Below are 15,885 nucleotides of genomic sequence, written 5' to 3'. Positions count from 1 at the left end.
TCAGAGGAAGCACATGCAATGGTGTTACACGGGTCGAGTCTCTAGTTCTTAACCTCTTGATTTTTTTTTTTTTTTTTTTTTTTTTTGATTGGTGTTTTACGCCGTACTCAAGAATATTTCACTTATACGACGGCGGCCAGCATTATGGTGGGTGGAAACCGGGCAGAGCCCGCTGGAAACCCACGACCATCCGCAGGTTGCTGGCAGACCTTCCCACTTACGCTTAACCTCTTGACATTAAAACCGCTAATGGGTGGCGACAACCACCAGAGCACGCGAGCCTTTGGTTTTCACCCACAAACACACTACCTCATTGGCCATGAGCCTGTTTCATCCACGGAACAACATATCACTGGTTCCGAACCTCTTGTTTCAAACGAGCAACATACCAACAAACGCCCAGTTGTAAAACTGTATAATGTTGTATTGTCTCAGCATATTACAATGTCCGTTATACAAAGTACATGGAGTGCTGTATAGAACATACGCTTTCTTCACCACACACAACAGACCCATAGTTTTTTTCCCTTGAAACAGCATTCTGGATATACAGCTGTATCTCTTGCTGTCAATATGACAGCTACTGTAAGATAGTTTGTGTTCATACTGTTTCCTGTCTTAAGCAGTCACACGTAAATTAATTAATTAATTTATTTGCTTGATTGATGTTTAAGCCGTACTATTCACTTTCACCTTTCACTAATACGACGGCGACCAACATTATGGTGGCACGTAAATTAATCAAAAACCACTGATCATATCGAATTTCAATCACACAATTTCAATTCGATTATACAATTAAAATGTAAGGGCAGTAGAACAAAGAAAGTGAGCACACTAGGGCTACCGTACTTTTCTACCATTCATTGTTCATTTCCCTTCTTCCATGACTTGTCAAAGAAATATCCCTGTATAGATCTGAAGCCTGCTTAGTTTCTATCGCTATGAAGCTTCATGTGCATGCATATATGATTTAGTTTATTTATTTGATTGCTGTTTTACGCCTTACTCATAAATATTTCACTTATACGACGGCAGCCAGCGTTATGGTGGGTGGAAACCGGGCAGAGCCCGGGGGAAACCCATGCATATATGAAGCTGTGTTCATAGTTTCATGCTGTCACTAAAAAGGTGTGGAAAACTGCTCAAGATATTGAACAATTTCACCCAGACTTATCACCTTAAAGATCTGCGGGCAAGATGGAAGTTGTAGTTGTCATGAATTGTGGCAAATTTAAGGTCATCCAAGAATAAAATAAGTTAGAAATTGCTGCAAAGCTATCTCCTATCTTCTAGAACAATTCTTCTCCTCGGGTAACCCTCCAACTCCACAAATAAGTACCTGTACTCGTACTTCCCGCTCTCATCCTACAACAGAAATTACACTCACTGATCAGTCGTACATCTCACTACACACGCACATCTCACTACACACGCACATCTCACTACACACGCACATCTCACTACACACGTACATCTCACTACACACGCACATCTCACTACAAACGTACATCTCACTACACACGTACATCTCATTACACACGCACATCTCACTACACATGCACATCTCAATACACACGCACATCTCACTGCACATGCACATCTCACTACACACGCACATCTCACTGCACACGTACATCTCACTACACACGCACATCTCACTACACACGTACATCTCACTACACACGCACATCTCACTACACATGTACATCTCACTACACACGCACATCTCACTACACACGTACACCATGCATAAATATCGTTGGTGTTCCACACATAAAAGAACAAAGGGAGGTGAAATCTTGCCCTTCCTGTCAGGTATGAATTGCACTGTGTGAATGGCTTACTTGTTCAACCTCTGCCTTTCCCCATCAGGTACATGTATGAACTGTACTACTGTACATAAATGACTTACCTGTCTAACCTCCCACTGAACTGTGCCTTTCCTGTCAGGTAAGACCTGTAATACATGAATGACTTACCTGTCTATCCTCCGACTGAATGGTGTTCATCCTGTCAGGTAAGAATTGTACTACATGAATGACTTATCTGTCTAACCTCCAACTGAATTGTGTTCATCCTGTCAGGTAAGACCTGTAATACTTGAATGATTTACCTGTCTATCCTGCGACTGAATTGTGTTCATCCTGTCAGGTAAGAATTGTACTACACGAATGACTTACATGTCTAACCTCCAACAGAACTGTGCCCTTCCTGTCAGGTAAGAAATGTACTATGTGAATGATTTACCTGTCTATCCTGCGACTGAATTGTGTTCATCCTGTCAGGTAAGAATTGTACTCCACGAATGACTTACATGTCTAACCTCCAACAGAACTGTGCCCTTCCTGTCAGGTAAGAAATGTACTATGAGAATGATTTACCTGTCTAACCTCCGAATGAGCTGTGTCCTTCCTGTCAGGTAAGAAATGTACTACATGAATGACTTACCTGTCTACCCTCCAATCGAACTGTGCCCTTCCTGTCAGGTAAGAAATATACTACATGAATGACTTACCTGTCTACCCTCCAATCGAACTGTGCCCTTCCTGTCAGGTAAGAAATGTACTATGTGAATGACTTACCTGTCTAACCTCCGACTGAACTGTACCTTTCCTGTCAGGTAAGAAATATACTACATGAATGACTTACCTGTCTACCCTCCAATCGAACTGTGCCCTTCCTGTCAGGTAAGAAATGTACTAACGACTTATCTGTCTAACCTCCGACTGAACTGTACCTTTCCTGTCAGGTAAGAAATATACTACATGAATGACTTACCTGTCTACCCTCCAATCGAACTGTGCCCTTCCTGTCAGGTAAGAAATGTACTATGTGAATGACTTACCTGCCTAACCTCCGAATGAGCTGTGTCCTTCCTGTCAGGTAAGAAATATACTACATGAATGACTTACCTGTCTACCCTCCAATCGAACTGTGCCCTTCCTGTCAGGTAAGAAATGTACTATGTGAATGACTTACCTGTTTAACCTCCGAATGAGCTGTGTCCTTCCTGTCAGGTAAGAAATATACTACATGAATGACTTACCTGTCTACCCTCCAATCGAACTGTGCCCTTCCTGTCAGGTAAGAATTGTACTACATGAATGACTTACCTGTCTAACCTCCAACTGAACTGTGTTCATCCTGTCAGGTAAGAAATGTACTATGAGAATAACTTACCTGTCTAACCTCCAACAGAACTGTGCCCTTCCTGTCAGGTAAGAAATGTACTATGAGAATGACTTACCTGTCTACCCTCCAATCGAACTGTGCCCTTCCTGTCAGGTAAGAAATGTACTATGTGAATGACTTACCTGTCTAACCTCCGAATGAGCTGTGTCCTTCCTGTCAGGTAAGAAATATACTACATGAATGACTTACCTATCTACCCTCCAATCGAACTGTGCCCTTCCTGTCAGGTAAGAAATGTACTATGAGAATGACTTACCTGTCTACCCTCCAATCGAACTGTGCCCTTCCTGTCAGGTAAGAAATGTACTATGTGAATGACTTACCTGTCTAACCTCCGAATGAGCTGTGTCCTTCCTATCAGGTAAGAAATATACTACATGAATGACTTACCTGTCTACCCTCCAATCGAACTGTGCCCTTCCTGTCAGGTAAGAAATGTACTATGTGAATGACTTACCTGTCTAACCTCCGAATGAGCTGTGTCCTTCCTGTCAGGTAAGAAATATACTACATGAATGACTTACCTGTCTACCCTCCAATCGAACTGTGCCCTTCCTGTCAGGTAAGAAATGTACTATGAGAATGACTTACCTGTCTAACCTCCAACAGAACTGTGTCCTTCCTATCAGGTAAGAACCGTACTACATGAATGGCTTACCTGTCTACCCTCCAATCGAACTGTGCCCTTCCTGTCAGGTAAGAAATGTAGTATGAGAATGACTTACCTGTCTAGCCTCCAACAGAACTGTGTCCTTCCTATCAGGTAAGAAATGTACTACATGAATGACTTACCTGTCTACCCTCCAATCGAACTGTGCCCTTCCTGTCAGGTAAGAAATGTACTATGAGAATGACTTACCTGTCTAACCTCCAACAGAACTGTGTCCTTCCTATCAGGTAAGAAATGTACTACATGAATGACTTACCTGTCTAACCTCCGAATGAGCTGTGTCCTTCCTGTCAGGTAAGAAATGTACTATGTGAATGACTTACCTGTCTAACCTCCGAATGAGCTGTGTCCTTCCTATCAGGTAAGAAATATACTACATGAATGACTTACCTGTCTACCCTCCAATCGAACTGTGCCCTTCCTGTCAGGTAAGAAATGTACTATGTGAATGACTTACCTGTCTAACCTCCGAATGAGCTGTGTCCTTCCTGTCAGGTAAGAAATATACTACATGAATGACTTACCTGTCTACCCTCCAATCGAACTGTGCCCTTCCTGTCAGGTAAGAAATGTACTATGAGAATGACTTACCTGTCTAACCTCCAACAGAACTGTGTCCTTCCTATCAGGTAAGAACCGTACTACATGAATGACTTACCTGTCTACCCTCCAATCGAACTGTGCCCTTCCTGTCAGGTAAGAAATGTACTATGTGAATGACTTACCTGTCTAACCTCCGAATGAGCTGTGTCCTTCCTGTCAGGTAAGAAATATACTACATGAATGACTTACCTGTCTACCCTCCAATCGAACTGTGCCCTTCCTGTCAGGTAAGAATTGTACTACATGAATGACTTACCTGTCTAACCTCCAACTGAACTGTGTTCATCCTGTCAGGTAAGAAATGTACTATGAGAATAACTTACCTGTCTAACCTCCAACAGAACTGTGCCCTTCCTGTCAGGTAAGAAATGTACTATGAGAATGACTTACCTGTCTACCCTCCAATCGAACTGTGCCCTTCCTGTCAGGTAAGAAATGTACTATGTGAATGACTTACCTGTCTAACCTCCGAATGAGCTGTGTCCTTCCTGTCAGGTAAGAAATATACTACATGAATGACTTACCTATCTACCCTCCAATCGAACTGTGCCCTTCCTGTCAGGTAAGAAATGTACTATGAGAATGACTTACCTGTCTACCCTCCAATCGAACTGTGCCCTTCCTGTCAGGTAAGAAATGTACTATGTGAATGACTTACCTGTCTAACCTCCGAATGAGCTGTGTCCTTCCTATCAGGTAAGAAATATACTACATGAATGACTTACCTGTCTACCCTCCAATCGAACTGTGCCCTTCCTGTCAGGTAAGAAATGTACTATGTGAATGACTTACCTGTCTAACCTCCGAATGAGCTGTGTCCTTCCTGTCAGGTAAGAAATATACTACATGAATGACTTACCTGTCTACCCTCCAATCGAACTGTGCCCTTCCTGTCAGGTAAGAAATGTACTATGAGAATGACTTACCTGTCTAACCTCCAACAGAACTGTGTCCTTCCTATCAGGTAAGAACCGTACTACATGAATGACTTACCTGTCTACCCTCCAATCGAACTGTGCCCTTCCTGTCAGGTAAGAAATGTAGTATGAGAATGACTTACCTGTCTAGCCTCCAACAGAACTGTGTCCTTCCTATCAGGTAAGAAATGTACTACATGAATGACTTACCTGTCTACCCTCCAATCGAACTGTGCCCTTCCTGTCAGGTAAGAAATGTACTATGAGAATGACTTACCTGTCTAACCTCCAACAGAACTGTGTCCTTCCTATCAGGTAAGAAATGTACTACATGAATGACTTACCTGTCTAACCTCCGAATGAGCTGTGTCCTTCCTGTCAGGTAAGAAATGTACTATGTGAATGACTTACCTGACTAACCTTCGACTGAACTGTACCTTTCCTGTCACATATGAACTGTTCTACACTAATGACTTAAAAGTACATGTACCTGTCTTACTTCCAACTGCACAGTGTGTTTTCTCTCAGGTACATGTATGAATTGTACTACATGAATGACTTACCTGTCTAACCTCCTACTGAACTGTACCTTTCCTGTCAGGTAAGAAATGTACTACATAAATGACTTACCTGTCTAACCTCCAACTGAACTGTGTCCTTCCAGTTGGGTAAGAAATGTACCATGTGAATATCTTACCTGTCTAACCACCGACTGAACTGTACCTTTCCTGTCGAATATGAACTGTACTACACTAATGGCTTACATGTACATGTACCTGTCTGACCTCTAACTGCACAGTATCTTTTCTCTCAGGTACATACATGAACTGTACTAAATGAATGACTTACCTGTCTAATCTCAAACTGAATTGAGTCCTTCCTGTCATGTAAGAAATGTACTATGTGAATGACTTACCTGTCTAATCTCAAGCTAAATTGAGTCCTTTCTGTCAGGTAAGAAATGTACTATGTGAATGACTTACCTATCTAACCTCCGACTGAACTGTGTTCATCCTGTCAGGTAAAAATTGTACTGCATAAATGATTTATCTGTCTAACCTCCAAATGAACCGTGCCCTTTCTGTCAGGTAAGAATTGTACTACATGAATGATTTACCTGTCTAACCTCCAACTGAACTGTGCCCTTCCTGTCAGGTAAGAATTGTACTACATGAATGATTTACCTGTCTAACCTCCAATTGAACTGTGCCTTTCCTATCAGGTAAGAAATGGACTATGTGAATTACTTACCTTTCTAACCTCCGACTGAATTGTGTTCATCCTGTCAGGTAAGAAATATACTACATGAATGAGTTGCCTGTCTAACCTCCAATTGAACTGTTCCTTACCTATCAGGTAAGAGCTGTACTACATAAATGACCTACCTGTCTAACCTCCAATTGAACTGTGCCCTTCCTGTCAGGTAAGAATTGTACTACATGAATGATTTAGCGCGCTAGCGCAGTGTAATGACCCAAGAGCCTCTCACCAATGCGGTCGCTGTGAGTTCAAGTCCAGCTTATGCTGGCTTCCTCTCCGGCCGTAAGTGGGAAGGTCTGCCAGCAACCTGCGAATGGTCGTGGGTTTCGCCCGGGCTCTGCCCGGTTTCCACCCACCATAAAGCTGGCCGCCGTCGTATAGGTGAAATATTCTTGAGTATGGCATAAAACACCAATCAAAAAAAAAAAAAAAAAAAAAACATGAATCATTTACCTGTCTAACTTCCAATTGAACTGTGCCATTCCTGTCAGGTAAGAAATGTACTACATAAATGACCTACCTGTCTAACCTCCAATTGAACTGTGCCATTCCCGTCAGGTAAGAATTGTACTACACGAATGATTTACCTGTCTATCCTCCAACTGAACTGTTCCTTTCCTATCAGGTAAGAACTGTACTACATAAATGACCTACCTGTCTAACCTCCAATTGAACTGTGCCCTTCCTGTCAGGTAAGAATTGTACTACATGAATGATTTACCTGTCTAACCTCCAACTGAACTATACCTTTCCTGTCGGGTAAGAATTGTACTACATGAATGATTTACCTATCTAACCTCCAACTGAACTGTTCCTTTCCTACCAGGTAAGAAATGTAGTACATAAATGACCTACCCGTCTAACCTCCAATTGAACTGTGCCTTTCCTATCTGGTCCTTCTATGTAAAACTTCATCCTCATATGTTTCACTCCATTAGCCTCAAACTCTGCATGGCTGTGGGACAAAATGTTAACATGTATGACAATTAGAGATACAGAGTTCGATGGAGGGCCGGGCATATTCCTGACGATCACTGCGATATGAGGTGCTGTTAAGGATGAGACACATGAAGTAAGTGTCATCAGAAGATGCACTTATGTGGGACTAAATGTTAACATGTATGACAATTAGAGATACAGAGTTCGATGGAAGGCCGGGTATATTCCTGACGATCACTGCGATATGAGGTGCTGTTAAGGATGAGGCACATGAAGTAAGTGTCATCAGAAGATGCACTTATGTGGGACAAAATGTTAACATGTATGACAATTAGAGATACAGAGTTCGATGGAAGGCCGGGTATATTCCTGACAATGACTGCAATATGAGGTGCTGTTAAGGATGAGACACATGAAGTAAGTGTCATCAGAAGATGCACTAATGTGGGACAAAATGTTAACATGTATGACAATTAGAGATACAGAGTTCGATGGAAGGCCGGGTATATTCCTGACAATGACTGCAATATGAGGTGCTGTTAAGGATGAGACACATGAAGTAAGTGTCATCAGAAGATGCACTAATGTGGGACAAAATGTTAACATGTATGACAATTAGAGGTACAGAGTTCGATGGAAGGCCGGGTATATTCCTGACGATCACTGCGATATGAGGTGCTGTTAAGGATGAGACACATGAAGTAAGTGTCATCAGAAGATGCACTAATAACACTATTTAACAATCTACTCATCTTAAGGATTTCTTTTCTCACCTGCCATGTAACTGTACTGATTTATATGTTTGTATTCTCAGGTGGGTTATATGAACAATATACAGATTAGTTTAATGTTTCTTCTTTCATTCTTCCCTGGTTTTTTTCTGTGCTGGTTGCTTAGGAGCAAGAGCAGCCAATAATTCTAACCTGACGTGACGGCGCCGACCGCGTCTTGAGAGTTCTCCATAACCTTTGATAGGCTCTCCAAGAGCAGCAATTATCTGTATAAAATACAACAATGAAGGAGAAACTCACACCATACATCACATTCAAAAATTCTTTTTAAAATTTTTTTTACAGATATTTTATACTTATAAGAGGGCTAAAAATACACAGAATCTTGTACTACTCAGAACAGTTCATCAATTAAAAGACTTCAGAAACTGGAATCTATAAACAAGCAGCAGACTGACATTGCAGGTATTGTCTTGATTAAAAGCTAAAACTGAAAGATGGCTCACTGATGACTACACCATAAGGTAAAGCATATATTAAAGTGGTTAACATTACTATAATATCTCCACACACATTTAGCACCAGTACAAAATATACACTCAAATAGCAACATGATTCTCTACCTCTGGGTTCTGTTTGCAAAGTTTCAGGGCTTGACCATAAACACCACTGGGACTGTCTTTGGACAAAAGCTCTTTCCCAATTGCATAAAACATTAAACCTGGAGAAAAAACAGAGAGAAAAAAGCCACAACTGTTCTAGGTCAACATATTCTAGTTAATTCAGTGGATCATTGTCGTCATCGGACTGAAAAATTGTTAGGTATGATACTCACTCACTCACTCACTCACTCATTCAATTCAGTAGATGACTGGTCCTGGCAATTATGTCATATGTGAATTATGTATATATCTGAAAATTGTATTCATATGCAAGAAATCATCAACTGTAGAGACATAGTTGTTATTTTTTCAATATAGTTCAGTAACAGTTAAAGTAATATTGCACGTAGATACATGTACTTACATAAGTACCTGTAATTCAGGGCAACACATCTCACCAGGTTTTGCCTTACCCAACAAACTTGATCATGGTTTATACATGTACAGATAAATCCTAATATTGTTGAGCAGCCATGGTGTAAAACTTCAAACTAACCAATCATCTGACTGACCAACTAACCAATCATCCGACTGACCAACTAACCAACCATCCAACTGACCAACTAACCAATCATCCAACTGACCAACTAACCAACCATCCAACTAACCAACTAACCAATCATCCGACTGACCAACTAACCAACGATCCAACTGACCAACTAACCAATCACCCGACTGACCAACTAACCAACGATCCAACTGACCAACTAACCAACCATCCAACTGACCAACCATCCAACTAACCAACCAAACAAACAAAACTGTTCATACTGTCTGTGAGTTTTGGAAAAGCATACCTGTGACTCCAACACCCACAATAATGATGCCGGTATACATGGTGTCCTTACCAGCTTCCTTCACTGCAACAAGACAAAGTGAAGTACTATCACAAGAAACGAAAGATTGTTTTATAACACATAAGAACAGGTAGACTTAAGTCCCTGAACAATTACACACATCAGCACACAGATGTACACATTTATAACATTAATATGTAGTTAATCTAAACTTAATAACATGACATAAAAACAAAATCTCCTGGCACTGCACGTACAATATTAAGTAGAGCCTGTAATTACAGATTTATAGCAATGCTGTGAATCGTCACAGCACACTTTCATAGAGTTATGCTGACATGCCATGCTGTTAATATCTGACAACACTTGCCCTTCTTTGTCAGGTACAATATTTCTAAATTGGTCAGCCTAGTACAGAGGTCATTTTGTCATTCTTCGAGTTAGGCCTTACTGAAGGACTGAGGCCTCTGTGGCTGAGGTGGTTAGCATGCCAGAGCAATGCAATGAACCAGGAGACTCCAACAAAAGTGGTCACATTCTGCCCGGTTTTCTCCCTCCATGTTGCTGGCTGTCAAATGTACGTGAAATATTCTTGATTACAGCATAAAACACCAATGAAAACATCAATTGCAGGCTGTAGGAGACTTTATAGTATGAACAAATGGCCACTCTAAGGTTCAAACCTACCAGTGATGTCAAAGGCGATTAATATACATGCAGGACAATCTTGAAGACATTTCCACTAAAGAAAAAGTGAAAAGCAGAATTCGATGTAGCTGATGGGAAGAAGATATATTACCCCTCTGATGGTCATATCTTTATAATGCACCTAAACATGGATAATGTTGCAGGAAGTACTTCAAAATAAGTCCATTATTCCATAATTGTAACATTGTTTCTTTACTTCTGCTCAACTGCTAACTATGCATACATTCATTACCGTTCATTTTATTCTATCAGCATCATGTTTGAAAAGGGGTACATTTTGAACTATTACTCCCTTAGCCATATACAGTAAGTCACTATATGCAGTAGTTACAGCTTCAAAATTCAACGTTAACGTTCGGGGGTAAATGAACACCTTGTTTTAAGAATAATGCACTCAATTTCCAAAACAACATAAACAAACATCATAGCTTTTAGCAGTATGGCTGTCCCACAGAGTGGAACTGCACATATGTGGAATGAAGTAACTATCCTCCCAGGACATGCCCTTGCTAGAGTTACATAGATTTATATTTTCGATGGTCACAGTAATTAAGAACAGTGTGTCTGAATTACTTGTAACAAGACTCCAGTTTCATAGCAAAACACCGCTGATCTGGGCAGTATTACCTCATTCAGGACATATCCATGGTCACAGTAATTCAGGAGAGTGTGACCGAATTACTTGTAACAAGATTCCAGTTTCACAGCAAAACACCTCTGATCCGGGCAGTATTACCTCAGTCAGGAGATATCTATGGTCACAGTAATTTAGGAGAGTGTGACTGAATTACTTATAAAAGGACTCCAGTTTCACAGCAAAACACCGCTGATCTGGGCAGTATTACCTCATTCAGAAGATATTTATGGTCACAGTAATTCAGAACAGTGTATCTGAATTACTTGTAACAAGACTCCAGTTTCACAGAAAAACACTGCTGATCTGGGCAGTATTACCTCATTCAGAAGATATTTATGGCCACAGTAATTCAGAACAGTGTGTCTGAATTACTTGTAACAAGACTCCAGTTTCACAGAAAAACACTGCTGATCTGGGCAGTATTACCTCATTCAGAAGATATTTATGGCCACAGTAATTCAGAACAGTGTATCTGAATTACTTGTAACAAGACTCCAGTTTCACAGCAAAACACCGCTGATCTGGGCAGTATTACCTCATTCAGAGGATATTTATGGTCACAGTAATTCAGAACAGTGTGTCTGAATTACTTGTAACAAGACTCCAGTTTCACAGAAAAACACTGCTGATCTGGGCAGTATTACCTCATTCAGAAGATATTTATGGCCACAGTAATTCAGAACAGTGTGTCTGAATTACTTGTAACAAGACTCCAGTTTAACAGAAAAACACCGCTGATCTGGGCAGTATTACCTCATTCAGAAGATATCTATGGTCACAGTAATTCAGAACATTGTGTCTGAATTACTTGTAACAATACTCCAATTTCACAGCAAAACACCGCTGATCTGGGCAGTATTACCTCATTCAGAAGATATCTATGGTCACAGTAATTCAGAACAGTGTGTCTGAATTACTTGTAACAAGATTCTAGTTTCACAGCAAAACACCGCTGATCTGGGCAGTATTACCTCAATCAGAAGATATCTATGGTCACAGTAATTCAGAACAGTGTGTCTGAATTACTTGTAACAATACTCCAGTTTCACAGCAAAACACCGTTGATCTGGGCAGTATTACCTCATTCAGATGATATCTATGGTCACAGTTATTCCGAACAGTGTGTCTGAATTACTTGTAACAAGATTCTAGTTTCACAGCAAAACACTATGGTCACAGTAATTCAGGACATTGTGTCTGAATTACTTGTAACAAGACTCCAGTTTCACAGAAAAACACCGCTGATCTGGGCAGTATTACCTCATTCAGGAGATATCTATGGTCACAGTAATTCAGGAGAGTGTGACTGAATTACTTGTAACAAGATTCTAGTTTCACAGCAAAACACCGCTGATCTGGGCAGTATTACCTCATTCAGAAGATATCTATGGTCACAGTAATTCAGAACAGTGTGTCTAAATTACTTGTAACAAGGCTCCAGTTTCACAGCAAAACACCGCTGATCTGGACAGTATTACCTCATTCAGAAGATATTTATGGTCAAAGTAATTCAGAACAGTGTATCTGAATTACTTGTAACAAGACTCCAGTTTCACAGAAAAACACCGCTGATCTGGGCAGTATTACCTCATTCAGAGGATATTTATGTTCACAGTAATTCAGAACAGTGTGTCTGAATTACTTGTAACAATACTCCAATTTCAAAGCAAAACACCGCTGATCTGGGCAGTATTACCTCATTCAGAGGATATTTATGTTCACAGTAATTCAGAACAGTGTGTCTGAATTACTTGTAACAATACTCCAATTTCACAGAAAAACACCGCTGATCTGGGCAGTATTACCTCATTCAGAAGATATCTATGGTCACAGTAATTCAGAACAGTGTTTCTGAATTACTTGTAACAAGACTCCAGTTTCACAGCCAAACACCGCTGACATGGGCAGTATTACCTCATTCAGGAGATATCTATGGTCACAGTAATTCAGAATAGTGTGTCTGAATTAATTGTAATAAGACTCCAGTTTCACAGAAAAACCATTGATCTGGGCAGTATTACCTCATTCAGGAGATATCTATGGTCACAGGATTTCAGAACAGAGTGTCTGAATTACTTGTAACAAGATTCTAGTTTCACAGCAAAACACCGCTGACCTGGGCAGTATTACCTCATTCAGAAGATATCTATGGTCACAGTAATTCAGAACAGTGTGTCTAAATTACTTGTAACAAGATTCCAGTTTCACAGAAAAACACCGCTGACCTTGGCAGTATTACCTCATTCAGGAGATATCTATGGTCACAGTAATTCAGAACAGTGTGTCTGAAGTACTTGTAACAAGACTCCAGTTTCACAGAAAAACACCGTTGATCTGGGCAGTATTACCTCATTCAGAAGATATCTATGGTCACAGTAATTCAGAACAGAGTGTCTGAATTACTTGTAACAAGATTCTAGTTTCACAGCAAAACACCGCTGATCTGGGCAGTATTACCTCATTCAGAAGATATCTATGGTCACAGTAATTCAGAACAGTGTGTCTGAATTACTTGTAACAAGATTCTAGTTTCACAACAAAACATTGCTGATCTGGGCAGTACTACCTCATTCAGAAGATATCTATGGTCACAGTTATTCAGGACATTGTGTCTGAATTACTTGTAACAAGACTCCAGTTTCACAGAAAAACACCACTGATCTGGGCAGTATTACCTCATTCAGAAGATATTTATGGTCACAGTAATTCAGGACATTGTGTAACAAGACTCCAGTTTCACAGCAAAACATTGCTGATCTGGGCAGTACTACCTCATTCAGAAGATATCTATGGTCACAGTAATTCAGAACAGTGTGTCTGAATTACTTGTAACAAGACTCCAGTTTCACAGAAAAACACCACTGATCTGGGCAGTATTACCTCATTTAGAAGATATCTATGGTCACAGTTATTCAGAACATTGTGTCTGAATTACTTGTAACAAGACTCCAGTTTCACAGCAAAACATTGCTGATCTGGGCAGTACTACCTCATTCAGAAGATATCTATGGTCACAGTAATTCAGGACATTGTGTCTGAATTACTTGTAACAAGACTCCAGTTTCACAGAAAAACACCACTGATCTGGGCAGTATTACCTCATTTAGAAGATATCTACGGTCACAGTAATTCAGAACAGTGTGTCTGAACTACTTGTAACAAGACTCCAGTTTCACAGCCAAACACCGCTGATCTGGGCAGTATTACCTCATTCAACACCTAACCACAATGTCCCCCTTCAACAGTTCAATATTTATGAATACCGGTACCTTTTTGCGCCGGTGTCATGCCAGCATACGGGCTTTCCTTCGATGTTACTAAGCCAGTCTGTTTCGGTTTGGTACTTTCCCATCTTCTACTTTTGCACCACGTGGTTTGATTTTGATGCTTCGGTAAAGAGTATGTAATATAATGAAGCCTTCGTGTTTCAGTCCAAGCCATGAAAGGCTGTTGTTGTTGTTTCGATGAGGATAGAGCGTCGATGATGCAGCTGGAAGCTAAGCCCCGTTGAGTTGTCAACATATAACTGCAAATGCATGCACATCTTGGTGCAGCGAGCATTCTACAGCTTGCAGCTATAAACGGCATTTACGAAGGAGCGGAGCAAAGTTACAAACAAGAAAGCTTGATTTCACCGGTGACCCACATGTCACAATTTGTTTTCCTGTGAACAGGCGTTTTGTACCTTCTGGGATTGAAGAGCGATTCAGTCGTCGTTCGGCTTGATGCCGACGACCGAAACATGTTCTAGAGGCCTACATATATTTGTGTGCAAATTTACCCTGCTTACTTATATGAGGTCTGCGGGCAGGGTGAAGGGCCGCGAAAATTTTATTCCACCCAACATTCTGTTTAATGGCATGCAATTCTTAAAAGAGAGGGCTTTAAAGAGAGTGTTGGGCAAGACAAAATTTTCGCGGCCCATCACCTTGCGAGAAGTTGAAAAAAAAATCTAAACATGGCAGACGCAGGTTTTAGTTGTCCGATTCGAAGGTTTAAAACGGCTGGATTACTGAAAAGTGGTTTGCCAATGCTGGCTTTGACATATTACACTTCGGGCGTTTTAGGGAGTTGGTGGATAGCAAAAATAATGTAGGGTTGTTGTTGTTTGCTTTTTTTTTGTTTTGTTTTGTTTTTTTGTTTTTTTTGTTGTTGTTGTTTTTTTTTTTTAGTGAAATGGTCTATAGATATGTCTACATGACCGAAGCTGGGCGTTGCGCTAGGAACGTCCAGCTCTTTGCTTTGGACTAGCGCGCCATTTCATCAGTCATGCTGCCAGCCTGAGAGATTGATTCGAACTCACGACTTCGGCACTGTTAACAAACATAGTAGATTTATGAAACTGACGTACGATTTGGCCCTTGTCTCTTTCAAATTACATGCAATAGACCTATCATCCTTGAATTTACTCGCTTGGAGCGTAAAGTTGTTATTTTATTTATATGATTGTTGTTTTGGCCGTTACTCAAGAATATTTCACTACAAGCTGGGAATATGATGATCCGGGTATCAGAATCCGCGATGCCAGCTAGCATGAGCTGGACATGAACTCATGGCGACCGTGGGCCCAATAATATTAGTATCATTTGTAAAGTATGGTGGTTTTGTTTACCTGTAGGCCTACCATGAAAGTCAGTCGAGCTGCACGGGTTGTACAACAACTATTTTATGAATAAAATATCGTAATGTCGCGTTGCGCCCCTGTTAAACTGAGAACAGAAAGACAGCCGAGAACCTCGTCAATCCAACTTTGAAATGGCATGGTT

At 40.6% G+C, this 15,885-nt stretch overlaps 1 protein-coding gene across 1 annotated transcript; it reads right to left on the bottom strand.

The window, feature by feature from the left end:
- Positions 1-768: 768 nt before the first annotated feature.
- LOC135465715 (mitochondrial import inner membrane translocase subunit Tim21-like) lies at positions 769-14,778 on the bottom strand. The gene is made up of 6 exons (XM_064743031.1): positions 14,389-14,778; positions 9,775-9,837; positions 8,939-9,036; positions 8,508-8,581; positions 7,501-7,600; positions 769-1,368 (listed from the first exon to the last, which is right to left on the bottom strand). The coding sequence occupies exons 1-6, from the start codon at positions 14,705-14,707 to the stop codon at positions 1,279-1,281; spliced, it is 744 nt and encodes a 247-aa protein (XP_064599101.1). The 5' UTR covers positions 14,708-14,778; the 3' UTR covers positions 769-1,278.
- Between the last annotated feature and the right edge of the window lie 1,107 nt (positions 14,779-15,885).

Source organism: Liolophura sinensis, chromosome 5 (genome assembly GCF_032854445.1).
Source record: "Liolophura sinensis isolate JHLJ2023 chromosome 5, CUHK_Ljap_v2, whole genome shotgun sequence".
Taxonomy (NCBI): domain Eukaryota; kingdom Metazoa; phylum Mollusca; class Polyplacophora; order Chitonida; family Chitonidae; genus Liolophura; species Liolophura sinensis.
This window is presented reverse-complemented; position numbering and strand designations above follow the sequence as displayed.

Excerpts from the sequence above, each read along its gene's own strand:
- LOC135465715 (XM_064743031.1), bottom strand. The coding sequence starts at position 14,707 with ATGCCGTTTATAGCTGCAAGCTGTAGAATGCTCGCTGCACCAAGATGT. Across the intron at positions 8,582-8,938 it reads TTTGCAAACAGAACCCAGAG|ATAATTGCTGCTCTTGGAGA; the intron begins GTAGAGAATCAT and ends TATTTTATACAG. Across the intron at positions 7,601-8,507 it reads GGTCGGCGCCGTCACGTCAG|CCATGCAGAGTTTGAGGCTA; the intron begins GTTAGAATTATT and ends TTTGTCCCACAG.